Genomic DNA, 21,174 nt, shown 5'->3' on the forward strand with positions numbered 1-21,174 from the left:
GATCCTGTCGATGTCATTTCCTCCACTACAGATCCCCGCTTGTTGGTGAGTGTGATGTCCTGTTCCACACCCACTCGTGTCCCCCCGTGTCTCCAGTCCTCTCCTAGGATAATATTCATTGCCTGATTCTACTCTGGGATCCCTACCTATCCTAAATCTGTCCATGTCGTCTATCATGTCGTAGTAGTTTCCCCTCTCCTGTGGGAACCGTTCATAACCAATCTTATCTGACTCCATACTACATCTTCCCATTTTTGGGGTCTCCCCACCTTCCTCTCTACAATAGTGTCTGCCTATTTCTTGTGGTGTGTCCGGCCTTTGTCTGTAGGTATATTCCCTTTCCCTACTGACTGGTCTACCCCCTAATCTAACCTCACTTTTTCTATCTTCTATGTCATAATTTCTGATTTGGGGAATTTCCCCATAATAATGAATTTCTGTCTCTTGCATCCTACGTATGTTCCCTTCTACTTCACCCTCACTAAAACTGCTCCTTGCGTTATAATAATACCTAATGCTGTCATTTTCATCTTCCCCCGGTTCGAAGTACCTCTCACTCCTACTTTGTTCGAATTCTATATCACTCCTGCTTTCTATGTCACTTTCCCCCTCTCTCACCTGTGGGAATCCTTCAAAACTAGGGCTACTCCTAGAACTTGCTGGGGTGTTTGGGTGAGACATCGTGAGAAAAAACGAAAAAAAAAAAAAAGACCACTACCACAGGTAACGCGTTGCTGATATGTAAACAATGAAGCCAATCTGCTTGCATTTTTAAGATCGATCACGGTTTAGATCGCTTGGCGGCTTGCGTTTTTACTTGAAAACAATTTCTCAGTGCTTTTGCATACACTAATTCCTCTATCTGGTGGCGGAGTGTATCCCAGTCATGAGGCCCCCATTTATGTCATACCCTAGGCTCTGTTTTTGAGTTGTTACATCAAAATCTAAATTAGACTTTGAGTAGTTCCTGCAATCCAGAGTCTCAGAGAAGAATGGCCTCTTATAGATACATCCACTACGCCAGGATAAAGAAAGAAGATATACAAAATCACTAGAATATTTAATAACACAACTAGTGAGAATATCTCTTACTTACAAAGTACCGTAATGTGCAGAGGGCGGATGCGGAGAGCGGCGTGGGTGCCTGCACCCCCGATTTATACTCCAGCCGCACAACACAGGTGCCACTGCCCAAGTGCCAACTTATCTTAATATACATTTTCCTATCCCTATCTACCCAACTCCACACATTCATTACTTCCTTTATTTTAATTCCCTAGCTTATACCTTAATCTACAAGTCAATGAGGTAGAAAAGGAGGGGAGGTGCTAATTCGTCTTCTTCTTCTTGATTATTGCGCCCCTTAACCTCAGCTGGCGGGTGGCGTCGGTTTCGTACCACTTTGCCGCTTGCCTACGAGCGCTTTCGCGCGCGTTCTAGGTCAACAGTCCTAGCGGACAAGGAGTCATTGTTCCACCGGGCCCCTTCGATACAGGCCTAACACTTTCGCACACATTAATCACCACGTAGCACTGCTGTACACAAGGAGTCCATTGTTCATTCTCACCCCCATAGGGCTATGGTGGTTGAGAGAGGGGACGCCGTCTTCACAACCGTCGGACCTACGCCGCTCCATATTTGGTCCGTGTTATAGGTCACAGTGAGGGGTTGCACAACACAGTGTAGTCATGCTCAAGGAATGAATATGTCACATCACGGGTATGGACCCGATGTGACGTGACACCTTCCATAACATCTGCCTGGGTACTCTATCGAATGCTTTTTCTAGATCTAATGAAGCCACATACTTCTTGATGTCCCATTCCCAGGATTTTTCCAAGATAATTTTTAGGGCAAAAACTAAATCTGTCGTCCCATGTCCTGGTCTAAATCCATGCTGGGCTTCATGCAGTACATCTTCCACTATACTTTGTAATTTCGTCTCAAGAATTCTTTCATAATTTTTTCCTATGTGTGAAAGCAGAGCTATACTTCTGTAGATTGAGCAATTTGTTTTGTCACCTTTTTTGAAGACAGGGTGTATCACAGCTTTACTCTAGTTGTGTGGTATTTCTCCAGCATCCCATGCTACATTGAATAGTCTAGTGAGTATATTAATTGCTGCCATCCATCCAAACTTAAATATCTCGCAGGGTATACCATCATATCCAGTAGCTTCGTTGTTACGTGTTTTCAATAGAGCATCTTTAACATCTGATACTGTAATCCTATCTATCATGTCTCCCGTCAATTGCTCATCAAAGTCTACTTCTTCTTCCTCTTCTTGTGCTGTTCCTCCATTTTCTGGGGCATTCAAGAGTTTTATGAAATATTCCTCCCATCTTTCATCCACCCTCTCTGGTTCTGTTAGTAATTCTCCTGTAGTATTCTTAACAGAGAACTGCTGTTCGTTACCCCTTTTCCTATAAGACTTGGCCATAGAAAAAGTAGCTTTCTTGTTCCTCCAACGTCATTTTGCAAGTCCTCACCTATATTCCTCCAAACATTATCTCTAGCCCTATTTTGAATTGTTTTGGTTGTGTTCCTTAAATTTACATATCCTTGCTGATTCTCTTCAGTACATACTTTCAGCCAATGCCTGAAAGCTCTATTTTTATTAGCTACGGCTTCTCTGACCTCCCCTGTCCAGTATGCAGACCTTTTCTTCTTAGTACTTCCTATCCACTTGACACCAACTACTTCCTTTGTGATCTTTAATAAATTCCCTTCTTTTTGCCACATCGTTTCCAAGGTAGTTTCTCTTTCAGGTAATTGAATATTACTTAGTCTTGCTTCTAGGTCTCTCTTAACTGCTTCTTCTTGCAGTCTTTCAACTTTGATTCTTTGTTTATAGGGTCTTTTAAGAATGGGAGGAGGCTGATGATTAATTTTACATACATGATGGTCAGAATCCAACGACAAGGATGGAATTGCCTTGACATCGTGCACCAAACTCTTACGACTTGTCAATACAAGATCAATCATGGATTTTTGACTATATTCTTCTCCTTCTGCATTCCAGCAGCACCAGGTCCATTTGTTTTCTGGCCTATGATTAAAAAAGATGTTCATTATTGCCATCTGGTTTCTAATGCAGTACTCAGCAATCCTTTCTCCATCTGGGTTTGAATCACCAATTCCAAAAGCACCGATTATATCTTCTATGCCATGCCCATTTACACCTACATGTCCATTCAGGTCACCCAACACTATTAGATTTTCCTTCTAAGGGTGTGAATCTATTATGGCTTGTAGTGATTCATATAATTCTTCCTTCTCATCAGCACTTCTTCCTTGTTGCAGGACATAAACATGTATCATCTAATTTTTTATATTTCAGCTTTAATGTAATTCCTATTATTCTGTTACTGACATATTTAATGTCCATGATTCAATCTCCTAAATTAGGAGTCACCATAAAACAGGCACTGTATTTTCCTTCTTCTGTTCCACTATAAATCAACACAAAGTTTTCATGTAGTGTTTTTTTTCCATGTATTTTTTGTGCGGGTTTCTGCCAGACCAATTACAGTCGTACCTCGGTACTCGACCAAATCGGTGCTCGACCAAAAAATTCGAGTAGAAAATGCATCGGACCTCGAACAGATTTTCGGTACTCGACTAGCTCGAACAGCGGGTAAGCGTCAGTTCGACTCAGACCGCCAGCGGAGTAAGATGTACGCAGTTTGTTCGAGTATTTCTTCCCAGATTTAAACTTTTTCGTGTTGCTCTAGCCCTTAATAATGGGTCCAAAGAAAGACAGTGATAAGGGGAAAATTGGTTTCGGTGTTCGAACAAATCGGTGCTCGACCACCACCTCAGAACGGATTATGGTCGAGTACCGAGGTACGACTGTATATCCCAATGTCTCTCATGCATTAATTCAACAAGTTCTTCTTCTTTATCTCAAAGTTCTGATATTGAGGGTAGCTAGCTTCATACTGATTCGTGGTTTTCTATCTTGTGAGTCATTTCTGTTCCCAGGTCAATGCCGTAAGTTCCGTTCATTCCAAGGCTGATCATGTGGTTCTCGACCAGGTTTCCATCCACTACTAGCTTGCTAGGCCTGTCATAGCTTCACTGCTGTCATTAGCGTTACCCAGGGGGCACTACGGGGAAGTGACAGTTAGACTTTGCCCCCCCCCCCTACAATTTATGTCTTTGTAGTAAACTATGGTAGTTGGATGTCTTACTTGTAAGAAAGTAAGAATTCACCCATTTTTGTAAATCTCAGTAAATATTTAGCAATACCTATCCCCTATTTTATTCTAACCTGAAATATCTTAACTTTATGTAATCAAAGGCTTCAGAAACCTTGAGAAATTACAGTGAGCTCATTGATTTTGTATTCTAGATTTATTAGACCTGGTATTGGAAGATTTCAACAAAAAAGTACCAGACAGAAGACTAATGGTGGCAGTAGATTAGACATGTTCAAAAAACAACTTTTTCATATTTTCATACATTACTATACTTTTTCCCATGCTTTTTTGACCTGAAAAAGCAAAAAATTACATTAATTTTTATCTAGGATATATGGAAGCATTGCCATATGGAGACTGAATTTTTTTGCTATCTTACCAGAAAGGCCAGTTTTGAGGCATTTCTAAGCATATTATGTGGTATAATTTTTTAGCTGTCCAAGATATAGCAACAAATTAGGTACCAAATGAATGACCAGGATCTCTATATCAACTGTTAGAATTGATAAATTTTTCCTATAATTTTTAATACATACGGTATGAAATTGTTGAAAATCTTTAGTTTTTTACTAACCTGGAAACATGGTTTTTGCATGGAGTAAGAGCAACAAAATAGTAATTAAATTAAAGCATTTTTAATGCTCTTTTGAATGTGTACAATCTGATTAATGTTGTACAAAAAATGGCATGTTATATATAGTATTTACAGAAAAATAAAATTCCATACATTTGACATATACAAAGTGGAAACTACCAAAATAATCATGATTATATGTATCAAAATGATGTTACACAGTAATTTGTTAAGTGTTTGCTTCTTGAACCTTTCGAAGTGCCATCTGTTGTATTCCATAGCATGGAGGAGATATTCCCTCTGCTTGAAATCTGTTGTGATGACATTTGCAAAATCACTCATCTCCTCCTCTGGCCATTATTCAACCCAAGCCAGGAGCCAGTGTGGTCCAATACTGGGGATGTCTAACAAAAGATGGGATTCTGGACCAATGAAATCTACTAGTGTGGTCTTGGCTGTCACCTTCTGAAATACAGGTTTTTCCCTTCAGAAGCTGTCTGGCTTCTGAGTGGCATGCAGCTGAGCAGCAATACCCTGTTTCTGCTTGTCAGTCTGCTGCTGAAGAGCGCTAATAGCATGGCCTCCTGTGTCAAGCACCACTTGTGGTTTACCATGTTCTGAAGAACTGCTTCAGCAACCTCTGGGTCTGATCTCTTGTACCTCAACATGCCCTGGATGAACTGAAGATCATTCACAGGAGTATCTGCAGCAGATGTTGACATCATCCACATTGGTGTGTAGAACAGTGCCAGGAAGATATTGAATCCTTCCAGCTTTGCAACAGTCTCTTCATTATACTCAAGCTGGTCACAAAACATCAGCATCTTTATGGAATACAAGTTCCTGGCCATCCATCTGGCCTGGTGAATGGCCCCTGGTTGACTCCAGTGAATCCCATGAGGAGGTGTGCCTCCAAGAAAAATCACTGTGAGCTCAGCCATTTCCTTGTAGTCAGCTCTCAGTGGCTTCTCAGATGTGAGGATGTCATGAAGTATTTCTTCACAGTTCCTCATCTTTTCCCTGAGCCATTTCCTTCTGATCATCAGGGTTTTAGGGGTGCCTGTTGTCAGTTTCCCCCACACATCCTCAAAGTGTCTGAACCAGGAATTCTCTAGACTCTTGCCAAACAGCTTTTCCCAGACTGTTCCAACTAGCACTTCCAGGATGTGGTGTCAGCATGCCAGGTAAAACACCTTCATAGTCAGCTTTTCCTCAAGCAGTTTGGCAGCTCCCTTGCGTACTCCACTGTTACTGGATGTAGTGTCAAAAACAAGGGCAGTTGTAACACCTGTAAGCCCCCATGTCTCCAACAAGTCCATTGATGCCTCAGCTTGAGCTGTGCTTGTTGAACTGTCAATAACAGATACTCCCAGTAACTTCCCTTCAGGATAGGCAGGTGGTCCAGACACGAGCACAGGTAAAGTCTCTGAGGTGGTCCCAGGTTCACTTCCTATGATGTCTGAGCATCTTCCCATCCCTGTGTAGAGCAGCAAGCTGGGGGAGGGTCCTCACTGAACTCCATCATGTAGCTCTGGCTGATGGTGTACCTGGACAACATTCTGTTGTGTGTTGTTGATCTAGAAATGATTAACTTGTCCAGATCAGCCCCACCAGTTTTCAAGGTGGCAGAAACTAGGGAAGTAGCATCACATTCCATGACTCTCCTGAGGAATGTCAAAGTCACGGTATCTTCATGGTAAGAATATCCAGGATGAGGCTGCTGGTAATCAATATCCTCTGTGTTAGTGCCACTGTCACTGGAATCGCCCCCAGGTAATATCATCCAAGAGTTAACACCTTGATGATTACAAAAGCTATGTCGATAGAGAGGAAATCTCTGCAGGGTCACCCATATCGAACAGGTTTTTTTTAAGAAAGATGAGACAAGGAGCAGTTCTTGCACACAGTCACAGGACCCACTGCTAACTGGCACATCCCTGAGGGCAAGCAGGGAAATTCCTCATAGATACATGGGGGTACTGCCATAATGATGGCATGGACCATTGGGCACCCTATAGATATATAGGGCTTCACCAAATATAATGAATAATGTGACACCAGAGAAATATCTCACCACAAACCAGTTAGCAGGGAGATGAGATTACTACCAAAATCCTTTCATAGCCCAATAAATTGCAAAACCAGGCATTCCTGTTGGATCATCTCCTAAAGGTCCAACCACATTGCCTTGTGTGCTTATAAGCAGTGTGCCACCAAATGTGAGTAAGCGCTGTCCAAGCAGATCCAAGTCTTGGACATTAAACAACATGAAGGAAATGAAGGTCTATACTTACATTGTAAGAATCCTCTCGGAAGACCACTGGCTGGAGAGTCTATTGGAAGAACTAAACAACATCAATTGGGACATCATAGGACTAAGTGAAGTCCGAAGAGTGAAAGAAAAGCTGATACAATTACAAGATGGTCACCATCTGTTCTACTATAGAGGCAAGGACAAAGAAAGATCTTGTGGAGTAGGATTCTTGATAAACCAAGAGGTTGCTGGTAACATAAACAAGTTCAGTAGTTTATCAGACAGAGTAGCTTGGATTGTGATCAGACTGTGTAAAAGGTACACTCTAAAAGTAGTTCAGGTTTATGCACCAACTTCACAGGGTTCAGATGATGAAATTGAATGCTATGATGATTTAAGTCAGGTAATGGATCAAGAAAAAAGTAAGTATGAGACCAGTCATATTGTACAACTGCAAAACATGGGCCCTTACAAAAGCTATGGAGAAGTTTGAAGTTCTTGAAAATAAGATTTTATGGAGAATTTTAGGACCCATGTATGACAACCAATGGCAAGAATGGAGAATAAGACATAACGGAAATATGAGAACAAACAAAACAACCCCATATTGAAAATGTAATAAAATTAAAAAGATTGAAATGGGCAGAACATGTTACAAGGATGCAAGAAGATAGATGGCCAGAGAAAGTGCTCAATAGTGCAGTGCGTGGAAGATGACCACTTGGACGACCTAGAAAAGACTGGAGATGTGTTAGTGAAGATGTGCATATATGCAGAGTAGAATCAAGAGAATGGAAGGAGGTGGCACAGGATAGAAATACATGGCGAGATGTTTCAAAAGCGGTTATGGATCACCAAGTGGGCTGAAGACCAGTGGAGTAAGAGTAATGTTGATAATAGGCGACTTTAATGCTAAAGTGAGGAAGATGGGAGATGAGTTGTGCATTGAGAAGTTTGAAGTAGGTGAAAGAAATGGCAGAGGCGAGATGTTAGTCAATTTTGGAGAGAACTCAACATGAGGATAATGAACACTTTCCTCCAAAAGTGTGTAGGTCATAAATGGACCTTGAGAAGTCCAAATGGAATAACAAATAACAAAGTAGACTTCATATTAGGAGATGAGAGCAAAAGTGTTAGTAATGTTATGGTCATAAAGTCAACATAGGCAGTGACCATAGAATGGTAGTGTAGCAGTGCTACTGTGAGAAGAGGAAGATGTTTTGGAGAGTTCGTCTTCTTTATTTGTAAGGTAAAACTAAACTGATTTTATATGCGGCCAGCAGCCAATATATATACAGTGTGGTGCATAATTACAAAATTGCACTGGACTAAGGTCTGGTCAAGCAGGGTTGCACTGTCATAGGAGCATTGAGTCTAGCCATGTGGGCTGACCACGTGTATTTACCTAGTTGTATCTTACAGGAAGGGGAGCTATGCTCAAGGTGTCCTGTCTCTGTATATTGCCATGTCTAATTTGCTTTTAAGTTTGTGTATAGTTTTTGCACACACTATTTTTTTATCCAGTTTATTCTAGACATCCACCGCTCTGTGTGGAAACTTTTTTTTTTTATGCCTCTTCTATAAATGTCCTTCTTGAGTTTCTTTTCATGACCCCTTGTATTTCTCTTATCCAAATTTAGTAAGTTTTCTCTATCAAGGACTTCCATACCTCTCATGATTCTGTAGATGGTCAACAAGTCACCTATTTCTCTCCTTTGTTCCTGAATCTGCAATTCTAGTTTTGAAAATTCTCTCTTAATATGACAGTTTTGATAGTGTTGGGGCCATCTTTGTAGTTGCTCTCTGGATTCTCTCAATTTTCCTTATACTCTTTTTGGTACTGGGTGACCATACTGTTGCTGTGTACTCCAGTTTTGGCTTTATCAGTGCTACTAGTATTTTCCTGACCATTTCTTCATCCAAGTAAAAGCCACTTTTATTGATCTTAGCAATTTATAGGTTTCTCCAACAATTTTGCTTATCTGTTTATCAGGGGACATGCCCTTTGTGATGATTACTACCTGGTCTTTTTCAGATCCTAATTTCTTTACTTCCTTTTCACCAATTTTATATTGTCCTGATATGTATGTATATATATTTTTTTTCAGATTCCATTATGCTACATTTTTTAATGTTGAAGTCCACTTCCTACTTCTGACTCCATTCCCAAACCCTGTTCAAATCTCTGCAGTGAATCACAATCCGTTTCAGTACTCACTTTTTTCAACAGTTTTGTGGCATCTGCAAAGAAGCTCACATAACATTTCACATCTTCCATGTCGTTTACATAAATAGCAAACATTATTAGTGGGACTAGGCATCCTTCTCCCTGTAGCCCCACGGGGCATATACAGTCGTACCTCGGTACTCGACCGCCTCTATACTCGACCAAATCGGTGCTCGACCAAAAAATTCGAGTAGAAAATGCATCGGACCTCGAACAGATTTTCGGTACTCGACTAGCTCGAACAGCGGGTAAGCGTCAGTTCGACTCAGACCGCCAGCGGAGTAAGACGTACGCAGTTTGTTCGAGTATTTCTTCCCAGATTTAAACTTTTTCGTGTTGCTCTAGCCCTTAATAATGGGTCCAAAGAAAGACAGTGATAAGGGGAAAATTGGTTTCGGTGTTCGAACAAATCGGTGCTCGACCACCACCTCAGAACGGATTATGGTCGAGTACCGAGGTACGACTGTATCCTAAAAACAAAAGTGAAGGCATAAAGGGTGCTGGAGGGCCTCGGACCAGCACCCTAAGGTTTGGGTCTTTTAATGTGCGTGGATGTGGTACAGATGAGTGTAAAAGGGAAGAGATAGGTAGGATGTTTGTGAGAAGAAAGATGGATGTGTTGGGTTTGAGTGAAACTAAGTTGAAAGGGAAGGGTGAGTGTAAGTTTGGGAGTGTAAGTGGGAGGTTATCAGGAGTGAAGAGAGGGCGAGGGAGGGAAGGGGTGGCTATTCTAGTAAGTGAGGAGATAGGTAAACAGGTAGTGGAGTGGAAGGAGGTTTCCTCAAGGATAATGTGGATGAAGGTGAAACTGGGAAAGGAGATGTGGGTCTTTGTAAGTGCATATGGGCCTGGCAGTGAGAAGAGCGTGGAAGAAAGGGAGGCCTTTTGGATAGATTTAAATGAGTGCATAGAGGGTTTAGGAAGAAATGTCAATGTAATAGTACTGGGAGACCTTAATGCTAGGGTGGGAAATGGTCCAATCGATGGAGTGGTTGGGAAGTGTGGAGTTCCAGGAAAGAATCGTAGTGGAGAGTTGATGGTGGAAATGTGTCTAGAAAGAGAGTTGATGATAGCAAATACAGTGTTTCGGAAGAAAGTCAAGCATAAGTACACATGGGAGAGGGTGGTGGAGGGAAGGGTGGTAGATAGAGCGCTAATGGATTATGTAGTGGTAAATAGGATTATGATAGGAAGAGTTAAGGATGTACATGTGCTAAGGGGAGAGGGTGGGGGAATATCAGATCATTTTTTGGTGGAAGGTAAGCTGAGAGTGGAGGATAAATGGAGAAAGAGGAAAGGGACAAAAGGTAGGGAGGTTCTTAGAGTGAACTCCTTGAATGAAAAGGAAAAGGAGAAGGAGTACGAAAAGAAGCTGAAGGAGGAGTGGGAGGGAGTAAAGGATGGAGCAGTGATGGGTGTGGAGGAGGAATGGGGATGGTTCAAGGAGGGAGTCTTAAAGTGTGCAAAGATGGTGTGTGGAACAAGAAGAACAGTGGGAAATAGAAGAAAGGGTAGTGAATGGTGGGATGAGGAAACAAAGAAGGTTGTAGAAGAGAAGAAGCGAGCATTCACAGATTGGTTACTAAAGAGGACGGGGGAGTCATATGAGACGTACAAAGAAAAGAAAAGAGAAGTAAAGCAAAAGGTAAAGGAGGCAAAGAGGAGAGCAGATGTGAAATGGGGTAAGAGTATGACAGAAAATTTTGAAAGTAATAAAAAGATGTTTTGGAAAGAAATTAAGAGAGGAAGAGGAGGCAAATCAAGTAGGGAAGAAATGGTAAAAGGTGCAGATGGAGAGATGATAATGGAAGAGAAGGCAGTAAGGGGAAGATGGGCAGAATATTTTAGGGAGTTGCTAAATGTGAAGGAGGATAGGGAAGGAAAGATAGCTGCAGTGGGAAATGCGAAGAAAATGAGAGTGATGAGTGAGGAGAATGGAGGAGAAATAAGGAAGGATGAGGTGAAGGCAGTTGTAAAGATGATGAAAGCAGGTAAGGCACCTGGTCTGGATGGATGCCATGCAGAATGTCTGAAAAAGGGAGGTTCAGTGATGGTGGACTGGTTGGTGAGGTTATTCAATGTTTGCTGGAGAGAGGGTAGAGTACCGGAGGACTGGAGAAGTGCCTGTATAGTTCCTCTTTACAAGGGAAAAGGGGACAAGTGTGAATGTAGTAGTTTCAGAGGGATTAGCTTGTTAAGTGTAGTAGGGAAGGCTTATGGGAGGATCTTGATTGAGAGGATTAGGAGAGGAACAGGAGTAATTGGTGAGGAACAGTGTGGATTTAGGACAGGTAGAGGTTGTGTAGATCAGATCTTTGTGGTAAGACAGATATGTGAGAAAGCTATAGGAAAGGGGAAGGATGTTTTTTTGGCTTTTATGGATCTGGAAAAGGCTTATGATAGGGTAGACAGAAAGGCACTGTGGGAGGTTATGCAGATTTATGGGATAGGAGGAAAGCTTGTAGTAGCTGTCAAGAGTTTTTATGAGAGTAGTAGAGCTTGTGTCAGGATTAGAAATGGAGAGAGTGAGTGGTTTGAAGTAAAGGTGGGACTTCATCAAGGATGCGTTATGTCACCCTGGCTGTTCAACTTATACATGGATGGGGTGGTGCGAGAGGTGAATGCTAGGGTAGTGGGTCAGGGATTGGAGATGGTTAAAGAAAATGGAGAAAAGTGGGAGGTGAGCCAGCTGTTGTTTGCGGACGACACTGCGCTTGTGGCAGGATCGGAGGAGGGATTGAGGAAGTTGGTGACAGAGTTTGGGAGAGTATGTGATAGAAGAAAGCTAAAGATAAATGTGGGTAAAAGTAAGGTGATGAGATGTACAAGGGGTGAAAGTGGCAGTAGACTGGAAGTGAACATTAAGGGAGAGCGACTGGAGGAAGTGGATAGTTTTAGATACTTGGGTGCAAGTGTAGCAGGAAAAGGTGGAGTGAAGGTGGAGGTAGAATGTAGATTGAGAGAAGCAAGTAAATGCCTTGGTGGATTAAAGAGTGTAATGAGGAATAGACATTTAGGAATGGATGCGAAGAGGAGACTGTATGAAGGAGTGATTGTGCCAACAGCACTGTATGGGGCAGAAACGTGGAACAAAAGAGAAGAAGAGAGAAGGAGTTTGAATGTGTTTGAGATGAGGTGTCTGAGAAGTATGGTGGGGGTTACTAGGCTGGATAGAGTGAGAAATGAGGAGGTGAGGAGGAGAACAGGGGTGAAAAAGGAGCTGGGAGATAGGGTTGATGAAAGAATATTAGGATGGTTTGGACACATGGAAAGAATGAGTGAAGAAAGACTAGTAGAAGAGGTATGGAAGGCAGATGTGGAGAGAGTGAACATGAGGGGACGTCCTAGGATGAGGTGGATGGATGGGGTGAAGGGGGCTTTGGGGAAGAGGGGAATGTCTGTTGAGGAAGGAAGGGAGAGGACGGAAGACAGAGGTGAATGGAGAATGGTTGTATATGGATGATGTTGTGATTGCATGAGGAGGAATGGGCGGGGGGGTGGGGGTGGGGTAGTATGTGTGAGTAAATTTTGACGCAGCCCAAAGGGATTTCTCCCCGTCCTCTCCTTATATGCAAGGGGGGACGGAGAGGGGGGGTCGCCGATTAAATGAAGCGGCCTTGCTGTGGATGTGCTGTGTCTTGCGACACTGCTTCTGACCCAGGGCAGTGGGCAAGGTGCAGGGATGACCCGTCATCCAGGAGGTGCTCAGATGAGAGGGAGGGTGGGAGGGGTGTGGAGTGTATTTAGGGATGAAATGGGTGGGAGTGTTTTTATGCCTTTCCCTTTTTGGCTACCTACCTTGAAAGGGGGAAATAGCCTTGGTATATGTATGTATGTATGTATTATTGGAGCCAATACTGATCCTTGTGGAACTCCACTAATCACCCCTTTCCAATTATAACTCTTATCTCTGTGCTCTATGCCATGTGGTTGTCCCAGTTTGTGCAATACTCCCCTCTTAAAATGGCCTTGGCTTAGGAGGGCATTCCACATGCAAGGGGTGGCCACCGGCCATCTCAGCTGGAGACATGTTTAGGTTGCCCCAGATGGCTTGATGAACATTGGGTGTAGGAATGTCTAGCATCAATGGCGGTAGCCATGGTTAATTGCGATGCAGTTTGCAGTGGAGTCAAGATGAGCCATCTCTGCTGGAGACATAATGAGGTTACCCCAGATTGCTTCGGTGAGTGTTGGGCATGAGATGTCTAGCATCAATGGTGGTGCAGTTTGGAGGGTAGTTGAGACAGGAGCTGTTGCATAGACCAGGTGGCTGTTTGAAATGTTGACCAGTAACCTGTAATAAATGGGAAAGTCAGCACCAAGGAGAGGTGTCCTGACATCTGTCAGGACAGAGCTTCAGGAATTATGACAACTCCCAAAGGTGAGAGGGAGGTCTGCAGTGCATCAGACCATGATGGTCCAGTGTCATTGTTGTTGGTGCTTGTAGGCTGGCACTGCTGCTGTGGTGATGATTTCATCCTTGAGGCTGCCAAGGGCAGATTGGATGGGCGCTAGGAGGTGCAGGAGCCACATCTGACAGAGCATGTTGATCCTCCTGCTGGTTCCATTGGCTGTGGATAGAAGGCAGGCAATAGACAGCATCTTGATACATGCAACAGAAGACAAGTCCATGGTCGTCACTGTAGGGTCACTAGTGTAATGATGCTACTGTGAGAAGAGAAAGAGGTTTTGGTGAGTTCGTCTCCTTTATTTGTAAGGTAAAACTGAACTGATTGTACATGTGGCCAGGAGCCGATATATATACAGTGTGGGTAGTGGTGCGTAATTACATAATTGCACTGGATTAGGTTAGGTCGGGTCAAGCAGGGTTGCACTGTCATAGGAGTGTCAGGTCTAGCCATGTATTTACCTAGTTGTATGATACAGGAAAGGGAGACTGTATCTTGCAGTAGCTAAATTGTTCTTAAATTTGTGTATGGTTTTTGCATACACTATGGTTTTGTCCAGTTTGTTCCATACATCCACCACTTTATGGGGAAAACTGTTCTTTTTCCTACCTTTTCTATAACTGTCCTTTTTTAGTTTCTTTCCATGTCCTCTTGTATTTCTTGTATCCCATTTTAGTAAGTTCTCAATCAAGGACTTCCGTACCTCTCATGATTCTATAGATGGGGAACAAGTCTCCTCTTTCTCTTCTTTGTTCCAGGATTGGTAACTCTAGTTTTGACAGTTCTGAAAGTGTGGGGGCCATCTTTGTAGTTGCTCTTTGGATTCTTTCAATTTTCCTTATATTCCTTTTGGTACTGGGTGACCATAGTGTTGCTGTGTAATCCAGTCTTGGTCTTGTCAGTATGACAAGTATTTTCTTCACCATTTCTTTGTTCAAGTAAGTAAATGCCAATTTTATTGACCTCAGCAAGTTGTAGGTTTCTCCAACAATTTTGTTTATCTGTTTATAAGGGGACATGCCCTTTGTGATGATTACTCCTAGGTCTTTTTTAAATACCACTTTCTTTACATCCTTTTCACCAATTTTATATTGTCCTGATATCCTTTTTTTACTTTTTCCAACCTTGTGAAAATACACGTGTTGCCTCTATCCCTAACTCTTCATAAAACTCCTTGGCTTTCTCAACCACCAACAGCCCTGACAGATATGCACCCCTAGCCCGTTCACTTTTAAACCACTCGAATACTGCCTCATCCAACTCTTCCAGGGCTGGTTTTCGAAGAGTTTGTATTCTCCATCCCTTTCACATCCTCAGTTGTCACAAAGAATTCTTTCAACTTCTCACTTTGGGCTTTTATGTCATAAATTGTTGATGAAGAACAGCCAGATTTTTCCATCAGACTGCCTTGACTCGTTTTTTTTCTAGATGTTTACAAATTTTGTATTTCTGATTCAGTGTTAATAGTTTTCTTTTATGTCTATCCTTTGCCCTAACAATGCCTTGGCCTTTGCCCTCCATATTGCAAGATAAATGTTCACACAGTCCACTGATAGTGGCAGGAAGGATGAAATAAGCAGCACAAAACACCTGTTATTGCATGGGTGGGTGTAGGCTCGTAACTGAATGGCTATGCACCAGGGTTACCAGGTTTTAAAAAGCTATAAATGACAGAAAATTTTAGAAAAATACCAAATTATGCCAAACCAAAGCAAAAAATGCTTCCCTATAGAATTAAGCTAAGGAAAATACATTGATTTGTTTTTGTATGAATAAATGATAATATATGAAAATTAAATGAAGACAAAACTTACATATACGAGGTGTGTTTTTTAAGTAAGTACCGTTTTGAAATAAAAATTAAACAAGTAGACTTTTTGTAATAATTTTATTTTTACATGAAAGCCTGTACTGTAATCTACTTTTCAATAAAAGTACAGAATCAACTGACCGTGTGTTTGTGAGTATTTGAAATGCTTCCTCCGATTGAGAATGCCTCCAACTGTGAAATATGTGCGGTGATTTGTTTTCTTACTGCTAAAGGTGTGAAAGTGGCTAAAATTCATCATCAGATCAGTGAAGTGTATGGAGAAAACATTATGAGTGATGGGAGGGTGCAGAAATGGGTGAGAGGTTTTAAAGATGGCCGTACAAATGTGCACCAAACCATCAGTAATGAGTGAAGGTCGTCCCCTTCGTTCCTCATCATGCACATTTGTACAGCCATCTTTAAAAGCTGTCACCCATTTCCACACTATCCCATCACTCATAATGTTTTCTCCATACACTTCACTGGATCTGACAATGAATTTCAGCCGCTTTCACGCCTTTAGCAGTAAGAAAATGAATCGCCACATATTTCAGTCAGTGGCATTCTCAATCAGAGGAGGCATTTCAAATTCTCACAAACAAACTTTAACATGGTCAGATGATTCTGTAATTATGTTGAAAAGTAGATTACAGTACAGGTTTTCATGTAAAAATAAAACTATGAAAAGTCTACTTGTTTCATTTTTATTTCAAAACGGTACTTAAAAAACATGCCTCGTATATAAAAAGTTTAACCTCAAAATTCAAAGCCATCCATCCACCAAATTCATTTTTACCATATAACCAATTGTTCAAATAGTGAGATTTGTATTAACACCGTTGTGGTCCACCAAATAACCGCGCTATTTGCGACCAAACTGTATTAAAAGAAATGCCAAAATTTTAGAATTTGCCAAATTCAAATTTTGAATGCCAGACCAAAAAAAAAAAAAAAAAAAAAAAAAAAAGCCAGATTTGGGTTATTTGTCATTTAAAATGCCAAACTGGCAACCCTGCTATATGCAAAAACAGTTTAACAGCCAGCACTACCTGGCGGTGTGGGCAATTTAAACATATGTGGCAGTACATTTTTTGACATTTTAAGTTATTCTTTTTTACCATCTCCTTGGTTGGTCAAACTTTTGCCATTGTTTTGAGTGTGCCACAGTTTAGAATACTGATAAGCAGAGTTCTACTGTAATTATTGTTCTATTATAGACAATACAGTAGTAAATATAACTTCATATGAAAAGTGATAGATAAGTAGCCCAAAGTAATATGTATTTTATTAATACTGTACATTTATATACATTTCTTTATAAGCCTCCAAAGCAGTGTATTGGATGCTTAATTCCATTGATGCATTCTTATACATTTCTAAATAAACATCCATGGTAGGACAAGCAAGAGTAAGGGTCATATTTTAGTGAAGATATATTTTCAGACCAAACATGGATGAAACATTAACAGAAGTATCCAGAGACAACAGTGTGATAGAAGTCTACAAAGTGTCATGGCTTCCTGAGGATCATATAGCAGAACTCACATCCATTTTGGAAGGTAATTTTGTTTTTAATTGTTGTTATCTTTATTCTTTTTCTATTTCTCTTTCTCTGTCCCCCCTCCCTCCCTCTCTTCATTTCCTATGCTTTCTGTGTCTGTCTCATTCTCTCTCCTCTCTCTCTCTCTCTCTCTCTCTCTCTCTCTCTCTCTCTCTCTCTCTCTCTCTCTCTCTCTCTCTCTCTCTCTCTCTCTCTCTCTCTCTCTCTCTTTCCTCTCTCTTTCCTCTCTCTTTCCTCTCTCTTTCCTCTCTTTCCTCTCTCTTTCCTCTCTCTTTCCTCTCTCTCTCTCTTTCCTCTCTCTCTCTTTCCTCTCTCACTCTTTCCTCTCTCTCTCTCTTTCCTCTCTCTCTTTCCTCTCTCTCTCTTTCCTCTCTCTCTCTCTCTCTCTCTCTCTCTCTCTCTCTCTCTCTCTCTCTCTCTCTCTCTTTTACTGTAACCAGTTAGCCATTATTCATTGTACACATAATTTAATAGGAAAAACTTCTTTTGAACCAAAGTAAGGTAGAAATCATATGGTGACAAATACAATAATAATGTGCCCTTCCTGTATTTACCTAGTTGTATTATACGGGAAGGGAGCATCAAGTTTTTTCTTAAAATCTTGAATAGTATTTGCACACTGTTTCTTTATCTAAGTTATTCCGTATATCCAGCACTCTGTGTGGGAAGCTATTCTTTTTCCAATCTCTTCTGTACTTGTCCTTTTTGAGTTTCTTTTCATGACCTCTTGTTTTTCCATTGTCATTTTTTAGTAAATCTTTTCTGTCAAGGATTTCCATTCCTTTCATGATTCTAAATATAGTCAGCAGATCACCTTTTTCTCTTCTTTGCTCTAGTGTTGGTAGTTCTAATTTCAATAATCTTTGTTTGTATGGGGGGACGGAGAGGGGGGTCGCCGATTTAATGAAGCGGCCTTGCTGTGGATGTGCTGTGTCTTGCAGCACTGCTTCTGACCCAGGGTAGTGGACAAGGTGCAGGGATGACCCATCATCTGGGAGGTACTAAGATGAGAGGGAGGGTGGAGGGGTGTGGAGTGTATTCAGGGATGGGAATGATTTTATGCCTTTTCCTTTTTGGCTACCTTCCTTGTAAGGGGGAAAAAGCCTTGGTATGTGTATGTATGCATGTTGTTTGTATGTTAATTTGGAAAGAGCTGGTGCCAACTTTGTTGTTGCTCTCTGTATTCTTTCTAGTGTCCTTATATTCTTTTTAGTACTGGGTGTCCATAATGTCGCTGCATATTCCAGTTTTGGTCTAATCAATGTGACTACCGTATTTTTCGGACCATAAGGCGCTTCGTACCATAAGGCACACCCGTAATTTGCTATTCCCTGTCCTTACATAAGGGGCACCTGACCATAAGGCGCACCTGGTCTCGTCATCGGATAATCATGCATATGTGAGTATATTCAGAACAACATTTTCGTTGTTGAATGAGAAAAATCGGTTGGGATTTAGCAAAATTACAAAAATAAATGATATATATTTTTATTTTGGTCAGTGAAATCAGACCACCTCCATGGACTGTCTGCCCTGCCAATACTCCTAAAAAACAGCAAACACGTTACGCGAATTGTGGGGAATAGAACCAACATTAGCAGTTTTATTCCTGGAATTCTCTATTCACTTAAAAACACAAGATTACAAATGAAGGTAAATTTTTAGTTTCGACCATGGGCGCAATATAGCAATAAAAATTAATTATTAATTTTGTAAATTATAATGTATCAATGTAATATGCAATTTTGTGAGCGGAAATAAAAACAAAAAATGTGCTGAAACAGATTTCGTAAGTAACGAAGTCGTGTCGGATGAATGGTACGCCATGTTTGTTATGATAGATGCCGACGTCGAAGATATGAAAGGGTGATAAATTCGTCTAACCTAACCTAACCTGTGTTTAATAAATCATTACCTGCAAATTAAATGTCATCCGGCTCGTCCTCGTTGTCGTTGTCGTGAGAGACGTTGGCGTCCCGATCCTATGCTACCGACTTCGTTCATTAGCATATTTGCTTGTAGCAAGGTATTTTTTATTTTCATTTCTGCCCACAAAATTGCATATTACGTTAATACATTTTAATTTACAAAATTAATAATTAATTTTATGTAGCATATTGCGCCCATGATCGAAACTAAAAAAATACCCAAATGACTACAGTCTGAGTGGAGCGAGACTATACCAATGCAAAATGGCTGTCTGTGTTGTGGACGCTATCATGTCATAGCCATGATAGTGTGAATGAATGCTGTGGCATGGACCCGAAAACTGTCGAAGTTTTCGCAATTTTCTTCTCAAGATACATGCATCTTGGTTATAACTTGGTTATAACTTTTGCTAGGCCTATCATGCACTGTCGCCATCGGCAGGCTAGCTACGAAACGTGTCAAAATAGTACGTCACTATCTGAGGCATTTTTTTGCACTGAAGCCACACATAAGGCGCACCGCACAATAAGGCGCACCACCCGATTTTAAGGGTTTTTCCCGTGCCTTATGGTCCGAAAAATACGGTAATATTTTTTTAATCATTTCTTCATCCAAGTATTCAAATACCACTTTCATTGACCTTAGTAGGTTGTAGGTTTCACCAACTATTTTGTTTATATGTCTATCCAGTGTCATGCCTTTGCTGATTATCACTCCAAGGTTCCTTTCTGAGTGCACTCTTTTTATTTCTTCTTCACCAATTTTGTAATTTTTTGAAACTCTGTTTCAGCTTTGTTCAAACCCCATTATGCTACACTTATTGATATTGAAGTTCACTTCCCACTTTTGAGTCCATTTCCAGATTTTGTCCAGGTCTGATTGTAATGAGTCACAGTCCTCCTCTGTTGATACTTTCTTTAATATTTTTGCGTCATCTGCGAAGAAATTCATATAACATTCAACTCCTTCGTCCATGTCGTTTATGTATATGGCAAACATGATTGGAGCCAGCACTGACCCTTGTGGAATACCACTTATCATTTCTTCCCATTTCGAGTATTTGGCTCTAATTACTACCCTCATTTTTCTCCCAGTCAGGAAATCTTTCATCCATTCTGATAAATTACTTGCAATGCCACCTATTGATTCTACCTTTCCCATTAATTTCTTGTATGGTACTTTGTCAAATGCCTTTTGTAGATCTAGATAGGCACAGTCTGCCCATCCATCTCTCTCATCTATTATATCTATTAGTCTTGAATAGAAGCAGATTAGGTTTGTTGTATATGATCTTCCCTGTCTAAATCCAAATTGGCTCGGGTTTAGTATAGATTTTTCTTCCAGATGTTTAACCTATCTACTTTTGATAACTTTTTCACATATTTTAGCTACTGTGCTTGTTAGGGAGACCGGTCTGTAGTTAGTTGGATTTTCCTTGTTTCCTCCTTTATATATTGATACAATGTTTGCATTTTTCCAGTCTTGTGGTACTTATCCTTCTTTGAACGAGCATTTAATTATAGTGTATATTTCATCTGTTAATTCCTCTACGCATTCCCTCAGTATCCAATTTGCAATTCCATCTGGACCATGCGATTTTCTAACGTCAAGGTTTTTTATTTGGTCACTGATTTCCTTTTTTGTTACAGTTATTTCCTTCATTTGGGGGTATTTCTGTCTCTTTATTCCCTCACAGTTAGGTGTGTTCTCAATTGTGAATACTGATTTGAAGTGGTTACTTATAACTTCTGCAATCTCTTGTTCTTCTGTGTATTCATGACTTCCCTGGTGCAGTTTTTCTATTGTTTGTTTTTTAGTTTACCATACACATATCTATAAACTATTTTTGGTTATTCCTTGTATTTTTCTATTATTTCCTTTTCATAATTTCTCTTTTCTTCTTTGCATATTTTTACATAATCATTTCTTAGTTTGATTTATGTTTGCCATTTGCTCTTTTTTTTTTCTCCAGGCTTTGTCTCTTTTATCCTTGGCTTCACTACATTTTTTGTTGTGGAACATATTTTATCACACCCTCATTATAAATTTCTTTTAGTATATTCCATTTCTCTTCTATCCTTGTTTCTTCATTTAGGAATTTTTCCCAGTTTGCATTGCGAAAGAATTTTTTAAGTTTCTCAAACTTTGTTTTGTTATACATTGGTCTTGCCATTTCTATGTTTCTCATTTCTTTTTAGGTCTATTTGC

General features: G+C 40.6%; 1 protein-coding gene across 1 annotated transcript in view; it reads left to right on the forward strand.

Moving 5' to 3' along the window:
- nesd (SHC binding and spindle associated nessun dorma) overlaps positions 1 to 21,174 on the forward strand; it is a 140,081-nt gene that overhangs the window by 12,547 nt on the left and 106,360 nt on the right. Inside the window, exon 2 of the mRNA XM_076189292.1 lies at positions 16,920 to 17,035. Coding sequence (XP_076045407.1) covers positions 16,927 to 17,035 — 109 coding nt within the window. The 5' untranslated portion in view covers positions 16,920 to 16,926. The remainder of the gene's footprint in view (positions 1 to 16,919; positions 17,036 to 21,174) is intronic.

This window comes from Oratosquilla oratoria, chromosome 8, assembly GCF_046742065.1.
Source record: "Oratosquilla oratoria isolate Oo_2021 chromosome 8, ASM4674206v1, whole genome shotgun sequence".
NCBI classification, from domain to species: Eukaryota; Metazoa; Arthropoda; class Malacostraca; order Stomatopoda; family Squillidae; genus Oratosquilla; species Oratosquilla oratoria.